Source organism: Camarhynchus parvulus, chromosome 15 (genome assembly GCF_901933205.1).
Source record: "Camarhynchus parvulus chromosome 15, STF_HiC, whole genome shotgun sequence".
In the NCBI taxonomy this organism is placed as follows: domain Eukaryota; kingdom Metazoa; phylum Chordata; class Aves; order Passeriformes; family Thraupidae; genus Camarhynchus; species Camarhynchus parvulus.
In genome coordinates this window covers 5,171,280-5,198,740 of record NC_044585.1, presented here as the reverse complement: position 1 = coordinate 5,198,740, position 27,461 = coordinate 5,171,280, and the positions used below count along the sequence as shown (strand labels likewise).

The 27,461-nt window shown below is 45.7% G+C and overlaps 1 protein-coding gene across 2 annotated transcripts in view; it reads left to right on the top strand.

Annotated features, from left to right (window-relative positions):
- MED13L (mediator complex subunit 13L) overlaps positions 1-14,025 on the top strand; it is a 169,094-nt gene extending 155,069 nt beyond the window's left edge. The window contains exons 23-31 of one of the 2 annotated variants that reach the window (XM_030958861.1): positions 323-511; positions 1,905-2,128; positions 2,576-2,718; positions 3,899-4,057; positions 5,249-5,425; positions 7,526-7,680; positions 9,577-9,738; positions 10,037-10,149; positions 11,187-14,025. In XM_030958861.1, coding sequence (XP_030814721.1) covers positions 323-511; positions 1,905-2,128; positions 2,576-2,718; positions 3,899-4,057; positions 5,249-5,425; positions 7,526-7,680; positions 9,577-9,738; positions 10,037-10,149; positions 11,187-11,319 — 1,455 coding nt within the window. In that variant the 3' untranslated portion in view covers positions 11,320-14,025. Of the gene's footprint in view, positions 1-322; positions 512-1,904; positions 2,129-2,575; positions 2,719-3,308; positions 3,860-3,898; positions 4,058-5,248; positions 5,426-7,525; positions 7,681-9,576; positions 9,739-10,036; positions 10,150-11,186 lie in introns of those variants that run through there. The other variant, XM_030958862.1, reaches the window with a different exon arrangement.
- The last annotated feature ends 13,436 nt before the right edge of the window (positions 14,026-27,461 follow it).

The following is a 27,461-nucleotide window of genomic DNA, read 5'->3' as shown; positions in this document are numbered from 1 at the left end:
GGGACTGTGTGGTTCAGACCACCTGCAAGTGAAGATGTTGCCCAGAAAAACACTTGTAAAAAATTCAGGGTGTTTGAATACAAGTGTTTGGGTTTTATGGATTAAAATTCACTCTCATTGTGATGGAAGCAGTTTTGTCCCAGAGAATGTAATCCCTGTCTGCTGCAGCCACTCCTGCCAAGGGACCTGTCATGCAAATCGTGGAGCCATCCCAGTGTGCTGGGTGTTTGGTGACTAATGACTGTGTGGATCTGGTTGGACATTAATGAGCAGCTCCTGGAAGCCTCTCAGCCCTGTTTTATTGTGTGTCTGAATTCCACAGATTGTGCCTTGCCAGTACATGCTGCAGACAATGAAGGATGAACAGGTTTTCTACATTCAGCACTTGAAGTCTCTGGCGTTTTCTGTGTACTGCCAGTGCAGGAGGCCCCTGCCCACACAGATCCACATCAAGTCCCTCACAGGCTTTGGGCCAGCTGCCAGCATTGAGATGACCCTCAAAAACCCTGAGGTTGGTATTGGTGGCAAGAAAATCAAAGTCTGTTAATGAACTGTAACCACTTTCCTCAAATATCAAAGACTAGAGAAAATACTTGTTGGGGGAATTTTTTCAAGATATAGAAGACAATGATGATACAAAAGGAAAAGGCAAGCTAATATGGAATAGAAAATAATAACAAAAACATTAGGCTATCTTGCTACATTTTAAGCTTCTGATTTTGACTCATAAAGTAAAAGGTTAAAGTGTGAAAGAAGAGAAAATGAACATCGTTAGTTGGGATTCTGAGTCATTTTGTGGTTTCAGTCTATAGTGCTCCAACCAGAGTTTAAACCCAGCCTTTATTTCTATTCACATCTATATGCATATATATGAAATAAGTTCCTGTGCCTAATTGCAGATGTTATATTAATTCCCTGAGGTAATGGAGAAATCCCCCTCTTCGATGGGCTTATCTTTTATCTATTTTAAACTGTAAATATTAAAGCCCTGATTCTGGAATTTCAGGGATTTCAAAGGAAGAATAATCCATCCTACTTTCTATTAATGTTTTGCATTCTTTGAAAGATAACTATGAATATTTTATTTAGATCTAACGGACCAACAAAACACTTAAACATTTACCTTGGCATAAAGAGCTGCTTGGGAGGGTTTAAAAACCTACTTGCAAAGCCAAACCTATTGGCATTTACTTACTGCATTTAATTAATCTCTGTTTATTGCATTTTATACATTTTCTCTCAGTCTGCATTGCAGACTCCCAAACTTTGCTGAAGAATTAAGAAAATACCCTGACAGTTTTTTAATTATGGAATGTCTGGTGAGGCCCCTCCTGTGTGTTCTCCAGACAGGAGTTCCAAGGCAAAGATGGGTTTGAGGTGCCCATGTGGGAAGCAGCTCTGCAGAAGATGACCTGGAGGTCCTGTTGGACATGATGGAGGCTCCCAAGGAGCAGCAGTTGGGCTGCCTTGGGAAGGTGCTGCAGCCCAGCCGGGGAGGTGCTTGTCCTCCTCCCTTCTGGGCTCCTCAGAACAGGAAACTTGGATGCACTGGAGCAAATCCAGCCAAGGGCCTAAAGATGATTAAGGGATAGGAGGATCTGACAGCTGAGGGGGTTTAAACTCCTGCCTGTGTCAGAGACTGGTCCAAAGACTGCTTTCATATCCTGGGTTACCTGTACATAAAAAGAAATCTTTAGATAAGGTTTGAACACATCAGCTTTAACTGGCAGCAGTGAATTGTCTATAACCCCCCTTTTCCCAATCACCCTCCTGACTAGGAATGCTTTGAATTTGCTCATTGTGTCACGCTTGCCTGTCTGTGTACTCACTGCCAGTGTGTGTGTGTTCCTTGTGTTCAGTAGTTTCTGATCTATCCCCTGATGGTTGTCCTGACTCTGTTGCAGAGGCCCAGCCCAATCCAGCTGTACTCACCTCCTTTCATCCTGGCCCCCATCAAAGACAAGCAGACAGAGCTGGGAGAGACGTTTGGAGAGGCCAGTCAGAAATACAACGTGCTCTTTGTCGGGTACTGCCTGTCCCACGACCAGCGCTGGCTCCTGGCGTCCTGCACCGACCTGCACGGGGAGCTGCTGGAGACCTGCATTGTCAACATCGACCTGCCCAGCAGGTACTCACTGCCCCTGGCTTCTCCCATGGATCCATGGCTGGAGTCATCCCTCACCAGCTCCTTGCACATCCCTTCCATCCCCTTTCCTGCTCAGGAGATCATGCTGGTGTTACAGAGAGAACATTTCAGTTGGCACTTCCAGATTTTCAGATCTGCACAGGGAAAAGTGACTGAGTTAACACTTGTTTGACAAATTGTTTTAAAATTTTTTTGCTTACAAATCTTACCTTGAGGAACACCTGGTGTGTTGTTCAGCAGTTTAATGGCACTGCAGTAACAGTGCTGAAAGCAGACATGTAGTTTTTCTTGTTAGTAGTAGTAAAAGGTAAGCTAGGGACTGCCCAGAACTCTGTAGGTGGTAAACAGTGACATAATTAGAGAGAACAGAAATCTGAATATTGTCCTTGATTGTCCTCTCATTCTTGTGTTTAATTCCTTCCCCTGCAGGTCAAGGAGGAGCAAGCTGTCTGCCCGGAAGATCGGGCTGCAGAAGCTCTGGGAGTGGTGCATTGGCATTGTCCAGATGACATCCCTGCCCTGGAGAGTCGTCATCGGCCGCCTGGGCCGCCTGGGCCACGGGGAGCTGAAAGGTGTGCAATTGTCAGGGCTGCCACTCCCAGGGTGTGGAGTGGGACAAGGACCCAGGGTACAAGGCAGGATGGCTCTGACCTCATCACAAACCTGTCAAAATTGAGAGTGATAATCACCTAACCACAGAATTGTTTAGATTGGAAAAGTCCTCTGAGCTCATCAAGTCCAACTGTCCCGCAGTACTGCTGAAGCCACCACTGATCCATGTCCCCAAGTGCCACATCCACACAGCTTTTGAACACTTCCAGGAGTGGGGACTCAGCCATTCCTCTCAGTTTTGCATTACCTGCAGACTTGCTGAGACTCTGCCATCACACAGTGGCGTTAGATGGGGTGAATTTGGCTTAACCTTCCCAAGTCCTGTCTCTGCTTCCTTGAACCATGACCTTACAAAAGGTAGACAAGGTGTGCCAAATTCTATCACAGACAAGATAGACTGTTGTTTATTTTGCCAGAGTTTAGTGAGGGCAAACATGAATGGGAAGCCAGATATCCAGGCTTCTCAGGCAGGGCTCCTTAGGAGTTTATAATCAACACCAGAGCTGCTGAAGCCTTTTCTCTCCCTTTGTCCCCATTGTTGTCTTGATAGTGATGCCCACTTGACCAAGTGGATCTGAGTGTAAAGTACCTGGCAGAGAAATCATCAAGATCCTCCAAACTGGAATTTCCTGGGCCATGACAGCATGGATTACAGGAGAGCTGGCTGCAGTCCTGCCCTGGCACTGAATTCCTGTATTGGTTTCCATAAACCTTTCCTTGCTTGTGCCCTGGGTCTGGTGCTACTCCCTCATGTTGTGCAGGATTTGCACACTGTCCTTCCAAGGGAAGTTGGGGGCCTTATCAGAGGTTAGAGAAAGTTCTGAACGGAGTTATGCTGATGCAGAAATAGAGACAGGATTCAGCTGTGATTCCTCAACTGAAACGTCACTAAGCAAACAAAAAGGTCTTGGGAAAAAATGTATTGAACAAAGGAAACCCAACAGACTGCCATGGAATAAAAACATGCCACAGGAACTCCTCGAGCACTCAGTTTGCAGGGCCAGACCCCTCGTGTGCACAGGAGTCAGTCCTGGAGAGTTTGGGATTAGGGAAATGCCAAGTGTTGGGAAAGTTTTGCTGTTTCCAGGTGGGTGCTGGCTCTGCATCAGCTCTGTGCTCGCATGATGTTTTCCCTTGCAGACTGGAGTATCCTGCTCGGGGAGTGCTCCCTGCAGACAATCAGCAAACAGCTGAAGGAGGTTTGCCGCATGTGTGGCATCTCTGCAGCAGATTCCCCCTCCATCCTCAGTGCCTGCCTCGTTGCCATGGAGCCACAGGGATCATTTGTGGTGATGCCAGGTATGTTTTAGCCAACTATGGCAATGCCAGAAAAACTGTTCTTTGATCACATTTCACACTTAGGCACATTAATCTTGGGATTTCTGTGAAGAACTTGACTAGCATGGCTACTTGTGGCAGAAAATAGGTTGAGCCAGCAGAATTCCACAAAATACCATGGAGAGATGCTATGTGAGGTGAGCAGTCTCCTGAGGGAAGGTGACTGTAGGCCACTGCCAAAGTGCTGATCTGTTCCCTGAGGAGCCCATGGGCTGGAAGTGGTGTCACAGACAGCCTCGTGCCCGGAGGAGGCACAGTGGGAATGAGTAAGAGCCTGTGGAAATGGGAATTAGAATAAGCCCATTTGCCTTCTCACATGCTGAAATTTATTTAGAGAGTTCACTTACAAGCAGCAGTCCATGGGCTTAAGTTAAAGTGAAATTTAATGCTGAGGTTCCCTTTGTTGTTTTACCTAAGCATGTACTTTTTAATGTATGTGGTGACATATCCTTACAAACCACTCTGGGGTTTTTTAAGTTTAGAAAGAAAAGACTAATACAGAGCAGAATTAATTGAGCTTGAAAATTACTTATCATGTTAAATATTTTCAAAGCAGAGATTTTGTAATGTGAGAAAACAGATGGCAAATGAGGCTTTTTTCATATCACAGTAAAACACAAAGAAAGACCCAAATCCTTCAACAGATTTTTTTTTTCCTTTAGATCCTGACACATAATTAGGTCAACAGCAAGCAAAAATTAGGTTAAAATTGAAGGTGCTGACTAAATACTGCCAAAGAATGTGTCTCTGCATTGAGTATTTGCACCTTCCAAGTTAATTGTCGGTGGGTAATTGAGAAGAATAGAGCAGGAGGAGAGAGAAATTTTATTGTTGTGTGGCTTTATTTTTGTGTTTGTGTTCATATCGACCAAAGTGGGGTGTATTTAATAATTCTACAGAGATGTGTGCGAAAAATCAATTTAACTTGCTCATTTAACAAGTAAATATTTGATTAAGGGCCAGCAGAATGACAGGAGAGGTGGGGCTGGTGATTTTAATGTCAAGATCTTGCAGCAACGTAATCTTTTGAAGATAAGGCCCTTCAGCTGTGTCTGTGTGTTTGCAGAGCAGGTGGGATGGTCAGAGGTGTCCCTGGACACGTGTTTGGGAGGTGATGCAGTGACACCTGTGCCGTTGTGTCTGTCCCCACAGACGCGGTGACGATGGGCTCGGTGTTCGGGCGCAGCACGGCGCTGAACCTGCAGTCGTCCCAGCTCAACACCCCCCAGGATGCCTCCTGCACACACATCCTGGTGTTCCCCACCTCTGCCACCATCCAGGTGGCACCTGCAAATTACCCCAATGAGGATGGCTTCAGCCCCACCAACGGTGAGTGAGGGGGAAATCCCCTGGGGCCTTTCCAGGGCGTCAGCAGAGCTGAGCTGGGCAGGAATGAACCCCCAAGGGGGCCGGGGTTCTGCACAGACCCCAGCAAGGCTGGGCTACCTTGCAGGGCTGTAGCTACAGGGGAGACTCTGTGCTCTCCCTGAGTGTATTTTGGAGTCACACTGATTTATTTCAGAAGGGACAAGGACCAGCCAATGCACCAAGTGGCACAGAGCAGAATGTGCTTTGTCTTGTTGTGACTTGCTCAGGCCAGCCATTGATTTCCAATTGTGCTTCACATCATGCCCTGTTGTGTGCAGAGCTGACACAAAGGAGGCACTTGTGGTTGAGTAGGGAAAATATCCCAACCTGAGATTTCCTGATGCCCCCAGAGTGCTTTTACACTGAACCTGCAGTTTGAGTCAGCAAGACTCTAGTTAATGCTTTATATCCAAATAAGCATTTTCCTGCTTTGTTCCAAATCCTTTAAAGTGCAAAGCAATTTAAACCAAGAGTAGCTGCAAACACGTACAGTGGCTGTATTAATGAGGAGAGCAGTTGGGCTGGAGACAAAGGCAGGCTACTGCTTTTAAGGCTTTGATCTGTCCCTCCTGGAATGTCCCAGGGCCTCTGAAGGGAAGTTGCCCCTCTCAATCCCTGTCCCAGGAGGCACTGGGATCCCTCCCAAGCATGACAAACATTAACCTGCATTAACCTGCCCGTTGGTGCTGCAGATGTTAATTAGAGTCAGGTACAAGAATGGCCTTTTCCAAAATGGTGTTAAATTTAATTTTCTTAACTCTGCTCTACTTAATGATTAAGCTGCTTCCTACTGCCATTAGCCAGCTCATTTCTGCTCTAGGGGCCAAGCAGAGCACGATATTAGCTCTGGTTTGTTTACTGAGGCTGTAGGACACAAGTTAATAAACTTCAGTTATAACATTGCTCTGGCAATCCAAAGGTTCTCTTTGGGAGATGAAGGAAAACAACCACCTGCCTGTTTCAATACTGAGGTTTTAGGTGACATTAGTTCAGGACACACAAACTTTTCCATTTTAAATGGAGTAAATTAATATTTTTCAAGAGAAATTGTTATTTATTGTTTATTATATGTAGGATGCATGACTTCTATTTAGGGCTTTGTGTTTTAGTATAAATTTGGTTACAATTCTAATTAATGCAGTTAATTCGGACAGCTCCCACTGTACCTGTCTACCTACTAAAATACACTTTAAATGGCAATATACACTTGGATTTCTTCGCCTGCTGAGAAATCTGGATAAGAAAAACCCCTCTAAACCATATTGTGATGCTGTAATTTTTGGCTGTGTTGATGGTGCCATATCCTTCTCTCCTGTAACTTACTCAGAGTATTGTAACCTGTGTGAGATGATGAGTAATGGAATGCATAAGGCAAACACATCTTCCCTGTATCTTTAGCCCTCCCCCTGTATTAACATAAACCAAATTAATCCAGCCAATTATACTAACGAGCTATGTGGAACTCCTGAGGTGAAAGTGGGATATGAAGGCAGCTTTGTTGGGGATCCTGGTGCAGTGTCTGAAAGAATCACAAGTCTCTGGCTGTGAGGAATCCTCGCAGATTCCAGGGGCAGTTTCCCTGGAGCTGCCAGGGCTGTTCCCAGATGTTGGAGCTGGTGTGCAGCTCTGGGAGCCTGAGGAGCAGCACCTGTGGCAGCAGCACCTGGAGCCATGTGTGATGATTCCAAGTTTTAGGGGTTTAGTGTTTAGGGGTCTCTGTGACCAACTGCACAGAGGTGTCAGTTGTTCTGTTACAAAATTCAGTCTGGATTTTATGGAGTTGCTACAATGGGAATTCTGTTCACTGTGGCCCCTGCTAAAACTCATTATCCCAATAGCTGCCTGCCAACTCTCCCTTTTATGTCTGTGTGGTTGCAGTCAAAGGTTCTAAGGGGGATTAAACATTAAAATTTTTATCTCTGCTTTCATCTATCTTGGTAGTATGTAAAAGAAAAAAGGGAATGTCAATAAATTAAAGGGAAAGGTAATAAATTATAAAAATTTCTTGGAGGAAAGAGTATAGCACATTGGAAATTATTTTCCTTTTTTTTTCCTTTTCAGATGACATGTTTGACCTCCCATTCCCAGATGACATGGACAATGACATTAGAATTTTGATAACAGGGAATCTTCACTCTTCACCAAATTCCTCCCCAGTTCCTTCCCCTGGATCACCATCTGGCACTGGAGTGGGATCTCACTACCATCACAGTAGGGTAAGGCTGCAGCACCACAGGGAACAGTGCTTAAAATAAAATACAAAGCAAGACCCAAATCCTCCAACAAAATCTTTTTCCTTTAGATCCTGACACATAATTAGCTCAACAGCAAGCAAAAATTAGTTTAAAATTGAAGGTTAAATACTGCTGGAGGTGTCTCTGCAATGGCTGTTTGCACCCTCCAAGTTTGTTGGTTGATAATTGAGAGGGAGAGAGCAGTAGGAGAGCAGCTTTATTTTTGTGTGGCACAGCCATAGCTGATGACCCTGCATAGATTTAATCTGTACTCATCCATTCTCTCCTGGAAATCCTACGGAATGTCTCTGGCATGAAGTGACAAGTCTTTGAGAGAAGGGAAGCTGTGACAGCCCTGTTCCCATGCATTTCAGGGGAGGCAAGAGGGAGAGAATTCTCCCAGTGATGAAACTCTGCCCATGGAAACTCCGCAGGTGCTGGATGGTTATGCAGATGTTGTTTTCTTAGGAATATTTAGCCCAGAGCACACAGCGTTTGGGAGTTATTTTTGTTTGAAGTGGCTTTTATAAAGTCAGTTCCAACATCAGTGATTACTTAAAATGCAAATTATTTTCAGTAATTCATGGGGTTTTTTTTTGAATTGGGTAGCTTGGATCAGGTTTGATGGAACTCTTTCACTCCTACATTTAATCACGTAAGACTGAGCTGTTCTCTTAAAATGGTTTCCATCACAATTAGGTCGAAGTTCTGTGATTTGCAAGTTTCTGTGAAGTTTTGTTCTAGAAGTATTAACTTGGAAGTAGTAGCATATTACTTCTTTACTAAATAATAGAGTATTTTATGAGAGAAACAGGGTAACTTTTATACCATTTTTTACGTATCAATGAGACATCTCCAGATCAGAATTCTAACTCCTGAATATGACTGACTAAATGGTGGTAGTTTCACCCCTGGAAGTAGAAAGTCCTACCTTATTTCCCTTGCAAACTCTGCCAAAATGCCTCAGTGGAGCTTTAATACAGTCAGTGAGGGAGAAATGCCTCCTGCCTCAGCCACAGAAATACTAATACTGTATTTTGTGAGCTCAGTCTGCAACCACCTTGTGTGGATTGTGTAACTCTCCCATCAAAGGCTTGATAACAGCACATTGCTGTCCCAGTTATTCCAGACTGGTGTGTGGGCAAATGAAAACTTCTAAATTCTGCTGCCAAACCCTGCAGCCATAAATCAAAACTCCTCACTTTCTCTCTCCCCAGTTCCCTCAGCAATCTATTCTGTCCCACTTCTATGCAGAGCTTGCTTTCAGTGGAGCTGCATCCATTGGGAGCAGCCCTGGGAGGTTCATGGCCTGAGCCCAGAGCCCTGGACAAGCCCCTTCCAGCTGAACCCGAGTAATTCCCATTAACCATTAAGCCAAGCCTGGTAATTGCAGTGTAATGTTTGGCTTTAGCAGAGCAGCAGTGTGTGATCATCCCCCCGTGGGCCTGGGGTCAGGGCAATAATTGATGACTGGGCACCAGCCCCGTGTGCTGGGCTCCCTGTGCCCCTGCTCCAGGCTTTTTTCCTGCCTTGGATTCCTGTCCAGACCCACTGGAAGGGATTGGCAGGGAGGGATTTGTAATTGAGCTGCTTTCTGTGCTGTGGAATCTTTGCCTTTTTTTCTTAACCTATTGACATTTATGGATGAATTGAACTGCTGTCCCAGCTGTTTGGGAATCTACAGTGCTTCTGAAACATAAGCTTGGAGAAACCAACCACAGGGGAATAAGGCAGGGCCTGGGTAACTTTGAGTGAGATTCCTGACTGACTGAAGGAGGGCTCATTTGTCACAGGACAGTAATTAGCAAATGAAGTCACTGTTCCAGGAGTGGGCTGTATTGACAGCACCCCCAGAGCTGCCTTTTCCCTGTCTTGCAGAGCCAAGGCGAACGTCTCCTCTCCAGAGAAGCCCCCGAGGAGCTGAAGCAGCAGCCCCTGGCTCTGGGCTACTTTGTGTCGACTGCCAAAGCGGAGAACCTCCCGCAGTGGTTCTGGTCCTCCTGTCCTCAGGCGCAGAACCAGTGTCCCCTCTTCCTGAAGGTCTGTCATGCTCCACATGGAGCACTCATTATCCACTGCTGTTTCCATGCCTGTCCTAAGTTGGAGTGTGTGGTGTCAGAGTGAACCTGAGACCTCCCACTCCAGAACTGCAGAACTCCCGTCCATTTATTCAAAATTGTTACCATTAATTTGGAAATACACGTGGTCATGGGGGGTTCAACACAGAATTGCCAACTTCCCACGCTGTCCTGAGGTGGTTCACAATGGATGTTTCTTGGGAATCTTTAGCAGTACATGCTGTATGAGAAGTTAAGTTTTGCTCTTTCCCTCTGCGCAGGCCTCTCTCCATCACCACATCTCTGTAGCGCAGACAGACGAGCTTCTACCTGCCAGAAATTCTCAGCGAGTTCCTCACCCCCTCGACTCTAAAACTACATCAGATGTCTTGAGGTAACACCCTTTAGGTTTTCATTTCTGCCCTAAACATTAGGGGACTGAGCTCAGTGGTTTCAGAGTAACCTTTCCAACCTATCACAATTACTTATCAGCACATTTTAGCCCTGCCATGCCCTATGTGTCTTGGGGCATTTCCTCCTCCAAGATGCCAGAGCAGGGTTTTGAGGGGGAATTCTGTGGGTTTCCCTCTGCTGTGCACAATGATGCCAGGCAAACTCAAAACAGCTCAGCCTTGCCAGGGGGACATCATGGTTTGCCTCCCACCCAGACTCTCTGTTCCCCTAGCATCTAATCTGAGCTGTACCATTCATTATCTTACCTCACCGAACCCAATAGATTTTTAGGAGGAGATAAAAGTACTCCCTGATGCTACTGTGCTAGCATTGGGGTATAAAGGAGACACTGTTCCTGAATGCATGTAGGGTGTGTGTTTTATTGATCAGGATGGTGTGGGGCCTGTTTGCCTCCATCCCACCTTTGGGGACTGGGCACAGATCTGTGTGATGAGAGCACACAGTGTGGGACACCCCAGTGGACAAACAAACATCAGCAGGGAACAGGAATGCCTAATCTAAGGAAATTGGGGGTGTGCTATTCTAGAAGATATGAATTTGTATCCTCTTGGAGGACTGAGCTCTCACTGGTGTCCCGGGTATTGAGTAAAATGAGAATGCAGTGGACAGGAAAAGGATAAGATGCAACAGACACAAGTTACAAGATGAGAAATTGCAATTAGATAGAGGATCACAGGAACAGTGTGAGCAAATAGTGGTACAGGGTGCCCAGAGAGGCAGAGTTGTTCAATCCCCAAGGCATTTACAGCAGTGGCATTTGAACCAATGTGAGTCTAGAGTCTGTGTGTGTTTGGAGGGCTTTCATGCAAATAGTTCAGACATAGCAAAGCTGAACCCTCCTGCTTTTCAGTGAGGTTCCTCCTTTGCCAACACACTGGCAGCTCAGTTAGGGTGTAGGCCCAGGAGAGCCCATTATAACCCCCAGAGCAGGCTGTGATGTCTGTGCCTCCCATGCAGGTTCGTGCTGGAGCAGTACAACGCCCTGTCCTGGCTCACGTGTAACCCGGCCACGCAGGACCGCAGCTCCTGCCTGCCCGTGCACTTCGTGGTGCTCACCCAGCTCTACAACGCCATCATGAACATCCTGTAGGACACACACAAGCACTTGTTCTTCTGGCTGCTTCTCCCCTCCGCCCGGGAACGTGCCACGACCTGCAAAGAGCTCCGTTTGCTTCTCTTCAGACCAGTCCTGTGCTGTGCTTCTGTTCCTCCAAAAGCACATGTGAATTCTGCAGTGTTCAAAACTAAACTACCCATTAACATCTCTGGCAGCTTCAGTCCAAAATCTGGGAACATCCAAGAACAGTGAACACAGAGTAACCTCAAGCCAGTGTTAGTTTGGTGGCTCAGTAACTACTGGTCAGCGTGATTATTTTTTTTAATATTTTATTTTTTTAAAGAAGACTACAGGATCTTTTTGCATTAGGAACTGATAAAGACCCATGAGCAGTGTCAGCCCTCCGAGTAAAAACCACCTTGTAGTGACCAGTTCAGGTGTTTTGTTGTTTGATCGTCGTAAACTGGGACTTTGCAGGAAGAAAAAACCACAAACACAAAACCACACAGTTGTAGTCTCGTATAAATATTGGAGTTTTCTGTCTACCTGGAGTTCCTGTCAGAGTGGATTGGGATGAATGCATGCATTTGTTACCTGTCCATGTAGATATGAATGGTCTGGAGATACTTTATTTATTTTTAGGTTTGGGGAGGGGAGGGATTAAATTATAAAGGACCAGGAACAGTAGAAATACCTTAAAAATCCAGCTCCGTTCCACTGTAGGGTTATTTATCTACAGACCTCTCACTCTTCTGACCTGGAAATCAAAAGAAGCTCATAACAATCAAAGTCTGGGAAGGGAAATGTGTTCTGGTAAGGATACCTTGTATTTTAAGGAATTCTCCCCTGTGTTTAGCCTGGTTAAAGCAAGGAATGGCCAGTGTTTAATGAAGGATAACACTACCTAAGGGAGAAGAGTGAGAGGGAGGTAGGGAGGAAAAAATACTTTAAAGCCCAGTTCAGGGCAAGTGGAAAGTGGCAAATTATTCTATTGTAGAGCTATGATTGAAATATATTTCCAGTAAATTTAGTGATGCTAGAAAAGTATTTACTGAAAGCCAAGTCGCCCTTGAATTCTGGGCAGACTCGTCCATGTACATATCCAAAAATACGGTTTTTGTTTACACTAAATCAGTCACAAATCTGGTGTATTTTTTCTGACTATAGGAATATTATTTCAAAGAAATAATTTTTAAAAATTATATCATTAAATTAGTACTTGAAGTTACACCACTGTGGTGGCAAAGTTACTTTGTTTAGTGAAATGATCGCCATTGGGAAGGTTAATGGCTAAATTGAAGTATTTTTATGACTCCTTCATTCCAGGCTCCCAGGGGTTCCTATTCCAGCCCCATTCCCTCATTTCTGGGGGTGCACTGGGCAGCAGGAGGGGGCCAGGGTCAGGCACTTGCATCAGGCTGGGTGACCCCTCCCCTGGCTGTGAAGAAAAACTACCAAGTTTAGAGTTCTTCCAAAAGACTTTCATGTTCTGGTTAAAAAAAATGAAATTCTATGATTTTAAAAAGTATTTTTCTTGAGATAATGTAACATTTAAAACAAATTATATAAAATAATAAAAGAAAAAAAAAAGAATTGCTTGTGTAATGAGAAGGTGAAGGCAGGAGAGGAACCTGTAAATGGATTATTTCCTTCCCTGCTCCACCCCTCCATGTGGGCGTCCTCTTTGCAATGTATAGGTTAAAAAAATCTGATATCAAACCATTTGTATCTAATGTGTACAGTGTAAAATTGACTTTAAAAATATTGCAGTACTATTTTTTCTTAATCAGAAAAGAAAATTCTCAAGGCCTTTTGAAGAGCATAAAAAGATGAAGATTGTAAACTTGTATAAAAAAATTTAACTTGGGGAGGAAAACAGTGTAAAGTAGACATTTGTAATCTTTTACCATTTGGGGGTTATTTGTTCCCAGGATTCATCTGAACTTTGGATTATTATTTTGCTTATTGTTTTTAAATGGGCCGTTTTTATCCAGGGGCGTTTCTTCCCCACAAACCTGGTTCTAAGCAAAAATTAGAAATTAAAAAAAGGGCAGCAAGGAGTAGTTTTCATCTGGTGTCTTTTATTTAATTTTTTTAAGTTAAGAGAAGCTGGTGACATATTTATACGTTTTTGTGCAAAATAAATGAATGGCAATAGATTTTAAAGAAAAATCTTATGTACTTCAGTGTGAGAAGTTCTGTATAATATTTCTCTTAAATATGCATTATTTTACTTGTGAGTTTTTTACTGAATTAATCTGAAATGTACAAGCCCTGGCTTTCCTACAGAGTGAAGAAAGTTATTTTTTTTTTTATTTCTAACTTTGGAAAATCATGCCTAAATCAGAATTATTATTACAGTTGTTTGAGCTAAAGGGAGCGGGAGGGTGGGGAATGTCCAGCATGCTTGTATGTATATTTCAGAACCTTTTTTAAATGTAAAAGCTGTACATTTCTGGGGAGTTCTGAATTTCTTTTTGTTTTCTTTTTTTTTTTTTTCCTCTGAGCATTTTGCAGTGAGCTTCTTTTATATATAGCCGACAATTTGAAAGAAAACAAAAAAAAATGTGAAGTTCATTTTAAATCTACAGTATATCGCTGGTACAATACACTAAAAAAGACTTTGATAAAAAGAAACAATAATAATAAAAGACCTCCATTTTAAATGTCATTCATATATACCTTGTGGATGAGAGCTATATACTTTTACACACTTTTTTAGATGAATAAATTATTGAATTACTGAAACTGTTGGTGCAGTTTTATTCTTGTATTGAGCTCTGAGTTTTGGCATTCCCAGGGAAGGAATTGCAAGGTGCAGATCCAGGGCTGTGAGTGGAACTGCAATGAAATGTTTCAAACCATGGCTGTTGTGAGGGGACAGGGGGTGTCACTGATGCCAAGGATGGGAAATCCTGCCAGAGGTGTGAGTGGGAGCAGCCTGGGATAATCCAGTGCCACGGGAGCAGTGGCTGCTTTCCACGGGCAACTCCAAACCCAGGGGTCCATCAATGATGGATGAACTTCTCCAGGTGCAGCAGGTGAGTCTCCACCAGGGGCTGTCAGGGGCAGGTCAGGCCTGGCCCCTGTCCCTGCACAGGGATGGGGACAGGGCCATGGTGGCTGCAGGACAGCCCTAGATGAGGGACCAGAGCCATGGCCTCAGGCTTCCCAGAGGAGCTGCAGAATCCCCAGCCCACAGGAGCTGGACTCCATGATCCTGGTGGGTCCCTCCCAGCTCAGGATACTCTGAGATTCTGTGCTAAGTGTGGATTCTGTGCTAAGTGTAACTGCTGTGTGCAGGGCTGGGTTGGACTGTTGCACCCCAGGAGGTCTCTTCAGAGTGAGACACTCTGGGATTAGCAGAGTCATTCCCAAATACAGAAGTGCCAAAAATGATATTTAATGAACAGCTGTGACATCCCAGGATGTGGGAAGGGGAGCCAGCTGTGCCACCCCAGGCTGCAAGGACAGCCCCCGTTACAGCAGTGCTGGCTGGCAAAAGGGGATGGAGGAGTTTCTGCAGACTCCAAGCATCTCACAGGTGATCTTTGTGGCTCACTCCCTTAAAAAGTATCCTGAAAGAACTCATTTTCCATAATAGCTGGAGCCCATATGAGCATCCTATGACATCTCCAGTGACTGGATGGAGGAACTGCCACTCCTTTCCATGCCTCTTTAATGGGATTTGGGATTTCCTCAGTAGATATTATTTCTTGTCCGTTTGAATTTTGGTGCTTCTTAGTTCTGAATTCAAATACTTACAAAAATAGTCCCTAAGATTTTACTTTTTTTTTTAACTTTCAAGCTTGTATCTTTTAGTTCACTGTACTACTGTAAATTATGGTACTAAATGACACTGTTCAATTACCCTATCTAAGTTTTTACAGAACAGTTACATTTTGGTCTTTTCCTGTGAGAGCTGCAAGTACCTGGAATTACTGCAGAGCAGTGTTTGTTACATGGAGATTACTTTGTATCTAATTCACTAGCTTCACAGACAAAATCTACCAATTAAAGATTCCATTCCATGAGGACTGTAAGGAAGACCTGAATGAAAAAACTGAAATCTCAGTTGATTTGTAACAATAATGGAATATCTACAAGGGTGTGCAACACTGTGGTGATGGCCTCAGCTCTTTAACTCCAGTAAAGAAAATGCTTTTTACGATTAGGCTGACATTAAACTACTTTTCCTTTCCCAGCTGCCATCTCTATTTTTGACAAAATGTCATGGCCACTTGAAAGCTGTTTCAGCACATGTAGAAAGCATCAGAAACAGTGAAGTAAACATGAGGTTTATGGGCAGTCTCTCACCATTTACAGTGGAAATGGAACAGCCTTGCATCCCCAAACAGGAAGGCTTTGGTCTTTGGCAACAAAACAGGATTTATAAAATTATGCAGCTTCCACTTCCCTATTTTGACCCTGAACCTTAACCCTTGGACAAAAGTTGATGTGACACTGCTGGTTTGTGCTTCATTGGCTGTTTCCCTACCGGGTATCAAAGGAGCAATCCCACAGCACATCCCACAGGCTATGGAAACCTCAGGGCTGTTTGCAACCTGAAATACTCTGCAGAGGCCTGGAAGAAGACAGCCCCAGTGTCTGTGTGAGGCCAGCTGGGAACTCAGGCTGCCCTGAGCTGTCAGTGCTGGGATCTCTCAGGAGCTCTGCTCCAGGCAGGGCAGGCTCCAGTCTGAGCCATTCTGTATGAGCAGCTCCTGCTCTGCTACACGCCGGGCCCTGTCTGCCCCTGCAACCATGGACACACACGTCCAGTACAGCTGATAGAAGCCAAAACCACACAGCACATGCTCCTTTATCTGATAAACATCAGCTTTTCCCTCTAAGAGCTACTTACTGAAATCTCTCAGAATCATGGTTAAAAACCAGCTTAGCACAAGGGCCCCTTTGCAGCAAACCAGCAGGACATGGCGTGCTGGGGACTCTTTCTACAGGAGCATGTTTTGTGGTCCTGCAACACCTGCTGGAATTCACTGCTCCCTCTGGTTGCCCCACAGGGTCTGGTTCCATTCCATGGCCACTCCCATGTGGCTCTGAGGATACTACAGCAGCCTCTGCTGTTGACACCTCCTCCGTTCCCCAAAGCTTTCAGCTCTTAGCCAACCCCTGGTACCCAGCCACCTCCTCCACCTTCACATTGCAGGAATATGGGTTCCTTCCCACAGCACACACACCTTTTCCTGTTGGACAGATGTTTCATTTCAGCAATACCTGCCCCTGTAGGACCTCTGTCATCTACCCAGCAACATCAGCTGCTCCCCAGGCAGCGATGCTCACTCCAGCTGGCCCCTTTTAAAAGACACAGCCAGGCCAGCAGGGAACTGCTGCAGCCCACGTGGCAACCAGGGCAGGGCTAGGGCCCTCACAAGTGGAATTTATTTTCCTTACACACTAAATTAGACATATGTTTAAAAAACTCCTACCAGCCTGACGCTCTCTTTGTTTTTATTTAAATATTTTGCCATTGGGAAAATGTCAGGCTGGTATAAATCTAGGAACAAACTACATCCTCAAATGCACTGCTGCCACTACAAGTGTTTGGAGAACTTTCTGCCAGGAGATTTGATATCCAGGACTCCCATTAAAAAAAAAATTACACACACACAGAGCCCTGCAGGAAAGCTCACTGGTTCTTGCAATTCTGTAAAACACAATCACATGCATGAAAAAAACCCCAAAAATAAAACCAAAACCACAACCAACCAACCAAAACACAATATCCGGAAAAATTTTTTTACCTTTGCATTTGGGTGAATAAGAATTCTTCTTAAGCCAACCTTTTTTTAGTCGTCTGTGATTTCCTGCAGCCAGTGACAGCTGTATCATATCACATTAATCACATCTGCGCCGTTCTCTGTGTGGAGTTGTCCCTATGAATAACTGAAAGTCACATCCTTGGTCCTCCAGCAGGGGTCATGTTTTGATGGCAAATGAAACTCCAGCTTCTCCCTAAACCAGGCTTTAAAAAACCAAATTAAACTGCAGAGCTACAGAGCTGGATCATTAAAGGTCAACCACGCGAGCAGGTGTGGGTTCATTGGTCAAAGTGCTCCACCCCACTTGTAATCAGTCTCGGTGGTAATTTCATTAGTGCCTGGGGAAAAGACAGGCCGGGAGAGGCAGGTGATGGGGCAGGGTGCGCATGGCAGGGCAGGGGGCTCTTAATCCCAGCAGGGTAATGGCCCATGGAAGTGCTAAAAGAACGGTGCTGTGAGCAGCTCTCTGGGCTCCTGGCTCCAGCAACGTTTCAGTTCCAAGTAATTGCCCTTGGATTTCTTTCCCCCTGTTAGGCTGTGGTGAGTGGGGAAGGTTCTGCTGCAATGGCACACACTGCAATGGCACGCACTGCAGTGGCATGCACTGCAATAGCACACACACTGCAGTGCCCCATGGTGCAACAGCACACACACTGCAGGGCCCCATGGTGCAACGGCACACACACTGCAGTGCCCCATGGTGCAATGGCACACACTGCAGGGCCCCATGGTGCAACAGCACACACACTGCAGGGCCCCATGGTGCAATGGCACACACTGCAGTGCCCCATGGTGCAACGGCACACACACTGCAGTGCCCCATGGTGCAATGGCACACACTGCAGGGCCCCATGGTGCAATGGCACACACTGCAATGGCACACACACTGCAGTGCCCCATGGTGCAATGGCACACACACTGCAGTGCCCCATGGTGCAATGGCACACACTGCAATGGCACACACTGCAGTGCCCCATGGTGCAACAGCACACACACTGCAGGGCCCCATGGTGCAATGGCACACACACTGCAGGGCCCCATGGTGCAATGGCACACACTGCTGCACCGCCTTGGTATCCAGGGACAGGCAGAGGACAGAAAAGGGACTTGCATGGGCCCAAGCCTGGTCTCAGGGCGACTTGAGCTGTAAACAACAAGGAGAGCCCAAGTGGAAAACAACTTGTACCACCAAGGGCCATGTTGCTTTTATGGCAACAGAGGGACAGAGGACACCCTTCCTTTGCTTGGAGATTCCCCTCATCATCACTGGTTTGCCCTTCTCTTTGCACTTTATGTTGCTAACATTTTTTTTGATGTTGGGCCCTTTCACTAGTGAAAGTTACTTTTATTTAAAAGAAATATCCCACACAAGTGAGCACCCCTTTCCACAAAACATAACCTTCCCTCCCTAAACAAACTCAGTCAGAAGCTGAGAGGATTTTTTTTCTCATTTTCCCAGAATCTCTCTGCTTTTTTCATTTAGGTGACTTGGATGAGTCCCCCGTCCATTCAGGAAGCACAAATCTTTTGCTATAGTCTATAGATTCCTAATCAGGGAAGGGTATTTGGGGTGACCTCTGTTCCATGTGCAGCACCCTGGTGTGGGCTCCTCCACCCCAGTTCCCTGTTCCTTTGGAGACTTGGAGATGGCAGCCCAGGGTGCCTGTGCAGGTGAGGGGCATTGGCACTCAGTGTTAATGCATAACCTCAGAGTGCCTGAGGCCAGCACTCATGGAATGGAACTGCTTTTCCAGGTTTCTGTGCAACTACAGCCCACCCCTTCAGCCTCCTGAGCAATGGCTTTGCAGTTATTAAGGGTGCAGTTAATCAGAAGAACAGCTCCAGATTTAATAAGCAAGTAAGGAAGGCATGCTAAAGGGATTGAGAGGAGAGGAAAGATCAAAACTCTAAAGCTGCCCAAACCAATGTGGGATTTTGGGCAAACTGTCGGCTTTGCTACTCCTTGCCTGTATAACAATCAATGCCACTGGCTCACTTGAGCTCTGGTTTGTTTTAAGGCTCTCAGGCAGCAGAGTGCAGAGCATTAGTTTGCAAACTCTAGTCAAGTTCACATAAAATTAATTAGGATAACAAAAACTACAGTCCTCTGCAAAGACTTACAGAAAGATCCCAGAATGTTGTGGAACTGGCCAATAAAATATCAGAAGTAATTCATAGTAAGACACACACACAAAATCTAAACCATTAAGCCAAACACATAGATGTGGAATGGCCTCTAAACTAGGATATAGATCAGGATCATTCACTTCAGGAAAGAAGAAGTAGGATGTCTGAGCCAAAAATGACCCCAGCAGGTGTGTGGTAATGCCACTCAGACAGCCCAAGCCCAGCCCAATGGCTCAGCTCCATTCTGCCTGTGGCATGTCCCCACCCCAGGAATTGGGCAGGACTTGAGGGCAGGGGAGAAGACCCTGAGCCCCTTCCCAGGACTGCGCCAAGCTCTGTGTGTGTCCCAGAGCACTGCAGGCCCTGTGGGGAGCTGCAGGCAGGACTGCAGCCACAGCTCCGTGGAGATGTGCCTGATCCTTCCCTCAGCTCCCTTTGTCCTGGGCCACCTCCCAGCTCCCGGTGGCAAATCCCCTCCAGACCCCACAGGATCAAGACACCACTTGCACACCATCCTGCACCTTCCATAAAATGGCTTCGTCCCAGGCCCGGAGGCTTGGGAAATGCCAAGATCCACTGGTGCGTCGGTAAGTTGGTAACAGCCAGGGGCTGCACCTTCACTTCCCTCTTCCAGGTGCTCTGATGGCTCCTCTGGCTGCGCTACAGGTAAAAGTGCCCGGTCTACATCAGGTTTTTATTAAAGAACTCCTCTCCTCATTCCCAACCCAGCATGTCTGAGGAGCTTGGCTGAAATTTTAGCATCGTTAACACCCCATCAATGCTGTGTGAAACATGCCTGTAGGCCAACTCTGGGGAAGTATCCATCTGGAATCCATCCCTGGCATGGATCAAAGTCACATGAGAGCCTGCCCCTGGACATTCTGGTGACTCTGCTGTGGGGAGAGGAGGCTGCAGGAGTCCTCAGCATTTGAGAAAACTGATCGGGTCTAGCTGTCAGTAGCCCAAGCTCTGTCTATAAATTGCACTCATCTGACCAGAAGGAGCCAGGTGAACCCTCACTGCTTTGTAAGATGAAACAAAGCTGAAGCTTCCAGCAAGGAATGAGTCCCAGCTAAAGGTGAAAATTCTGAACTCTTGTAGTTAATCTGAGGAGGAAGAAGAGCAGACATTCAGCAGCTGGCTGAACTAAGAAGCAAATCAGTGCAGAGATGGGACAGGGAAAGAAGATATTCCTACACAAAAGGCCTGCTTTGTTCCTCTTGTACTTTGTGTCAAGGCAGCAGAGAAGGAACTGTAAAATCTAGAACTCTTTTCAGAGCCTGATAAAAAATGCAGGCCATAAATATATTACATCCCTAAAACACTTCTGCAGTGCATCCAGGGCCTACACAAAATTTACCAGGCACACTGATCCAGCTGGGGACAGAGCCACTGTACCCAGTTTTCTTTGCTGGCCTGGACCAAATTCTGAACTTCTGCAGAGATGTGCATTGTCCACTGACCAGAACAGTGCAGAGGAAGGGAGTTTCATTTAGGACAGTGTTCCCACACAGTGAGCTGGCTGAAGGCTAAATCATCTGCTTCAGAGCAGTGAAGGATTGATATGCTTGAACTCTGTAAGCTTGGAATTACTCAAACACCTCCTCTGACTTCAAGACTTTGGAAATAAATCAGAAGGGGGCTGATTAATGCCAAGCTCACACCCTGCTCCCCCTAAAGGCTCAAGAATTCAGGCATAGCATCTTTGATCCAAGAGAAGACCTTGCAATTGTATCTGTTGTGCCTTTCTCTCAACAAATGGACTCCTTTTCCCAGAAATTTTAAATCTGGCAGCACTTGGCCCCCAACACATATCAGCTGATGTATAGTGCTTGTCTGGACACATTTGGACCAGTCCTGGCTCTGTGTCCCTTTCTTCTCTCCCCTGCTTTCCAAATAGCCATCCGTGACTGTTTACTTTGGCAACGCCTGCAAAAAAAATAGTCTCAATGAAAAGGCAAAATCCATTAGGAAAAGCCAGCTGAGTGCTAAAAGGCCCCTAATCAGTAGAAAGTTTAAAGAGCACCGCTCAGAGAGAGGCTGCGGTGCCTTTCCAACACCTCCCCAGCAATGTGTGAGGCTACGACATGTCAGAGTGAAGCCCCAAACACAGGCACGCTGCCAGGGGAGCTGTTTCCTCAGGGCTGAGCAGAGCCTGTGTCTGGTTGGGTGCTGGGGAGGGAGCTGCTGATGGAGGAGCAGCAGCATCACAGCAAATAACTGCAACCAAACTGGTAAAAGTTCACCCAGCTGCTTCCAGCCTCGGCTCTTCTCAGCCAAAGAAAGAGAGAGAGGGCTGATCTCAGCTCAGCATTACAACTGGACCAAAGCAGGAACTTGGGGTTTAAGGGCCAGTGCAGGTCCAATAAGGGGATCTCAGCAAAGACAGCTCAGATGTCAGAAAGGCGGTACTAGAAAAGCAGCTGCTGCTGTGGAGAAAGAAATGCCCTCAGCACGTCTTGTCTGAAACACTAAACTCAGCCAAGAGCTGAATACAGTTCAAGCTAAACTGCAGTTGCCCCAAAACACCTCTCAGCTGTGGATTCAAGGTGAGAAATGACTGCTCACTTCGGCTGTATGAGGTAGCAAATGCTCCAGCCTGGGTAGATTTACTTGCTTTGAGCTGAAATTATTTCAAACCATCATCCAACATTTCACAAGTGCACAGAATTACAGATTTCAAAGCACCATGAAGAAGTCAACAAACCACTCCTTTCAGTTCCCCTACGAAGAAGAAAGTTGCCTGTTTTTCTTTCAGGGAACAATCAAAATATTTGTAATGAATCTGCTGCTCTATGAACTGTGTTTTTAAAGCTTGATAGAAACAATCAGGCTCAGGTTTAATTCATTCTCCTTCATCTTTAGAGACTAATATGGAGTGTAAGGGAATTCAGGCACAATTCACCTCTAGCAGCTTTATGCCACTAAAGGATGTGCATGTCACAGTCCACAGGTGAGCTATTTTCTGTCACCTAAGCTATGTAGACCCTCCACTCTGTACAAAATTCTAAGACATGCTTAAAGAAGCGTCAGTAATTGAAATTATGAATGCTTTATACATGCACTGAAAACCATATGAAGGAATGTATAAGAACAGACAAAATTACATTTTATGCAGAATTGATGAGGATGAAGTTTAGGAGGTAAAAGTAGCCCAAAAAGTGTGTGCTTTCATGTTCTATTCATTTTTTTTCTCCCCAGTTTTTTCACCTTGGGGTTAAATTCATGACTTCTTATGTCTGAGCAGGACTAAGGTGTTGCTTTTCCTCACGTGCTGGGTGTAGGTAGTGCCAGTGTCCCACTCCCATCCCTGCAAGGAGCAGCTCTCCCAGCCAGGTTCAGCTGAGGATGTGTCACTTGGGCAGCAAGTCTGGGAGCCTGAACCATTTGTAGTTCCTGAGTGTCTCTGGAACACTGAGGGCCATAAAAGCCCTTCTGAATGGGCACTTCACTGACAGTGCTCACCTTTAATGGCCTTTTTGTGAAGTTACAGCTTGGCTTTTAGGCCCTTTTTGCAATTCATCACTTAATCCATATATGCTACCTTGGCCAAGAGCCGGACAAAGGGGGCCCACTGTGTCTGGTTTTGTTATGGAGCAGCCGGCAATGGCTTTTAACTAAAACAACGTAACTGAAGGAGAAAAATGTATTCACCTTGAATTCCCAACGGCTTCAACTTACTTAAGGTAGCTCTGCAGACACTGGTGTGTGCAATCAATGAAATCAGAACTGTAGCCATGTAAGGATGGCAGAAAGGAGTAAGAATGTATATGCCTTTGCATGTATAAAATATGAGGGGAGGAAATGTACAGGGAGGAAGGAAATAGCTATCCTTGCAGCTAGGTCTGGAAAAAAGCATTTTTCTGATATGAAATTTTTCATGATCAAATATAAAGGTATATTAGATTGGCAGGGAAGGACTGTTACACAGGCCTGAAACCAACTGGGGGACCTTCTAAAGGGCCTTTTAAAAACAATGTGTCTTCTGGTACAGATCAATCCTATAACCCATTTGTCAGTTCCTTTTTGAATGGGAGGTGAAAAGATGGTAAAACTTATCCCCCTCCCGTTAGCAGTCTTCCAATGCTGCTGCACATACAACATACGGTTTGGCTCTGAACATGTAAGTCCAGGGTGCTGTGGTGGCAAACAGGGGCCAGCTCAAACCTGCTGAGACTTGGATTACATCAAACTAACTTGCTTAACTCTCCCACTGCAACACTTTCCGGTACAGAGAGAAAAGGTGGATACCCTTACTTGGGGGGAAAGGGGAAAGACTCCTTCTCTAGGCACCAGGAAGTGTGGAGTTGCCTTCTAGCACTGCTGTCAATCCTTCACAGAAATCAGTAATCCCTTACCACAGAATGGCCTGGGTTGGAAGGGACCTCAAAGATCCTCCAGTTCCATCCCCCTGCCATGGGCAGGGAACCTTCCATTAGACCAGGTTGTTCAGAGCTCCACTCACTCCTTGACAGAAACCCTTGGCTGGAGGAGGGAGTACCCCACTGAAATCCACTTGTGATCCTTCACACGCTTTCTCTTTCCAGGGTGCTAACTATGTGAATCCAGTGGGAGCAGGGACACCTGGTACAGGGAAGGACTGAGCTTCAAAGAGTATCCATATAATCACCCTTTGGCTCAGGTAGCCCAGGGACTTGTCACTTCAAGGTGGAGCCCTCAAAGCGGACCACTTGGCAAAGGCTAATCTTTATTTTCTTTTATTAATCTAAAATTTCAGCTGTCAAATTTGGATTATTTTTTAAAATGAGATGAGATTTTTGGCTTAGGTTCCAGTTAAGCTAAAATGTGGAAAGCTATACATCTCTGCAGGCTTCTAGAAGCACTTCAAAAGACTAAAGTCTTGAGAAACCCAGCAGGAAACACTATGGACATGGATAAATTCCACTACCCTTCTGTGGAATCTATCCCACTTTAATTTGGCTCTAGGCACCCAAAGTGAAGCCACAAATTTGGCAATCAAATAAGTGAGTGGCCAGTCCAACACTTAAAGAGTAGCAACCACTGACCTCCGTTAATTTTCTTTCTACAGCTGATCCCTTTCTACACTCAGCCATTCCACCCACGTCCTGATTTTTATCAGGCCTTCAGTCTTCCAAAGAATCTCCCTCAGAGAGCGAAGCAGGATGCATTCCCCGCCTAGACTTAAATGTGTAAGTGAAACCAAAGCAGGCAAGAGGAACTGGGCACCAGTGGCATTTGGCTGCAGAGCTGGAGCTGAGGGCCTGTGTACAGCAGGCCTGCTGAAGCATTAGCTCCATTTGCTTTTTGTCTCTTAGCCCCCCACACCTGCCTGCCATTTAGCTGCCTCTGAAGGCTGGCCAAGGGACATCAGATCAAATAATAAAAGCCACATTGAAGCAGTGTTTCAGCTGAAACAGTATGAGTGGAGGCGAGATGGGGCTTGGAAAAGGCTCCCTCTCAAAGAGCCCACACATACATGCGAGAAGGTCATTAACTTGTGCCTTGCGCTATCTTTGCCGTCTCCGCTCCCTCTCTCTCAATTATTACATCAGAAGGAAATGAGAGAGCACTTTGCCAAATACTAATGGACTTGATGTTTTCATAATCTCAAGTGCACAACAATCAGAGCTGTTTATTTTCCAAAGAAGATGGGAACCAGGGGAGGAGGCTGAAGACTGTGCCATTCTGTTAAGGAGGGAAAAAAAAACCCCTTATGGCCAAGAGCTGAGACTGAAAAACAAGCATCCAGGAACACTCTTGCTGTTACAACTCTAGCACTCATTTCTGAGGGAAAGGTAGTGAGAGTGCTTAGATACTGTCCTGTCCCACTGCCCCCTGCACAGCAACTGACAGCAAGGGTCCAAGTTGGCAGAACACTTTAAAGTCCCACTTCAGCTTGAACTCAGATGATTTAGTGTGCTTTTTAGTGTCTGAATGTAATGATACCACTACGTATTTGTTTCTGAAGTGTAGCAAGAACCACTCTTTTCTGAATCAAACATGCTCAGGAGACAGGATGTGACTGAGCTGACAGGAGGGGTCTCTGCAGTGACATGAAAAAGTCAGTCCCAATTCTTGTTCTCAGTAGCCAGTTTCCCCACAACTTGAGCGCATATGAAATCTCAGGTTTTGCTTACAAAGGGAGCTTAGCAGGATACTTGTGCATCCTTAGATCTATGTTGGTGTACAAACACTGGAATTCCCACAAAGGGCCAGCTAGGACTGTGAGGCTTCTGTCCTGGAGTGACCAGGCTGTTCTCCTGGTAAAGGACTGGCATCCCATTGGGGTGTGAGGAACTACAGAGGGCATTTGGTGTTACTAAGTGAGCCCAAGTCATCAGCAGGAAGATAAGGACATTTTGTGTTCTTCCTTGCTGCTCAGATTTTGGAAGCTTCTGCCTTTGACAGGGGTTTTAAATTCTCAGTACTCTCTGGAGTGTGACAGACACCACTGATAGGAACCTGCACAGGGGCTGATGTGGGAATGACTTACCCAGTTACACCACAACTGACTTACCAAAGGATTCCCCAAGAGAGTCCTCCATTCTCATACATCACTTTTCAAAGGTCATAAACAGAACAAAGGCTTTGTATAATTTGGGAGTCTTTGGGCTGAACTGGGGCACAGCAACTTTCCTACTGTGTGCAGGTGCTTATTGATCCCTATGATCCAATTCCAGGGCCAGCGTTTGTCCATACAGGCAAACGTTCTGGGCCTTCGACTGGGTTAAGAAGCAAAAAGGGCTCTTAACTACCACTGTTCAAGCATTTTTCACCCACTTAGCAGCTAAATTCCAGGCACCTTCTATAGAAAATAGCTTAGAATCCTGTGTCCTACAGCTTAATACTGGTTTTCTGTGCAAGATCAGAAGTTTTCCTGACAGAAAAACAAAGGGCTACTTCTCTGAGGAATGAACATAAATGTCAAATAGGGAAAGTTTCTGGACCCCATGTTAAAAATCAAAAGGCTATCTCTAAATAGTGGATCGGACAAGAGCCGGGGCAGCGGAGGAGTGGGGGCTGCTCCTGTGCCGTCAGCTCCCGGGAGGTGTCGCCGCAGCCCAAGGCTGGAGGCGCCAGGACACACTGGCTGCGTCCTCACATGCTGTGTCCCCGTTGCACCGGGACACTGGCTGAGGGGACGCCTCAGCCTCAGGTGGCAGAACCACACTCCAGCGCACCACCTGTGTGATGCTGTGCCAGCAGCAAGCCGAGGTTCCCCTTGCCGATCTCATTCCCACGTTCCCCGTTGTCAGCGCTCCCTGTGCACACCGGAGGCTTCACCTGCAGCAGGGCTGAGGGCGAGGGGCTCTCCCTGCCGGCTCTCCCTGCTGCCGGCTGGGTTGTGTTCTGTGGGTGACCTTTGTGCTAAAGCCTCATAAATGTTCAAAACCAGAGGGATTTTGGATTTGGTCTGACAAAAAAAATGAGATTATGTATATGGATAGATCTGATAAAGAGCTGCTTTACTTGTATTAAAGAAGACATATTTAAAGAGGCTTTCACTGAAGACATGGTTGGTGTAGAATACTGGGACTGTATCTTGAGAGTTAAAGGCAGTACTGAGCATCTCGTGCACCATTTAATTAACTTGATTTTTGGGCATCTTGAGTGCCATTAGACTTGAATGAGACATGACTGCAAGCACTTGTGTTTGTGGTCATCAAAGGTACCCCTTTGTTGTACTTGAAAATACAGCAGCCAGTGGAACAGAGGCTGGTCTGGTGCTGTTTGCAAAGTACAAACTGGGCACCAATGGACAATGTAGTGTGGGGACATGTAGCCTCACACATCAGACTGAGATGTTTTCTGTACACCTCTGATGCAAGAATACTTTAGCAGCAAGCTTTAAAATTGTATTATATCCCAAACTTACATTGATTATAAGTTGGTATACAGGAAGAGGCTAATGTAGCTGAGATAGGAAGTGATGATTATCCCTGACATAAAATTTAACTGTAGATAGGAATACTGAATGGGGATGAACTGCCTGTGTCACTCTTAGAAAAAGGAAACATCTCGGACTGCAGAGGCCATACTTAGTGGAAGAGAGGTTAAATAAACCCCAAAGAATCCAAGAATGCTAACACAACCTCAAACCTCTGGGGAATCACTCTAATCCTTTGGAGTTGAGAGCTGGAAACATACCTGAACTATGTCATGAGTAGAAAGTCCATCCTCCACAAGGAATCAGATGTTCTGTGGCCCACAGAACACCCTCCCTGTATATTCACTTCTGTGCTACTCCTTAGAATCTCATGGAAATCTCTAATTCAATGAAAT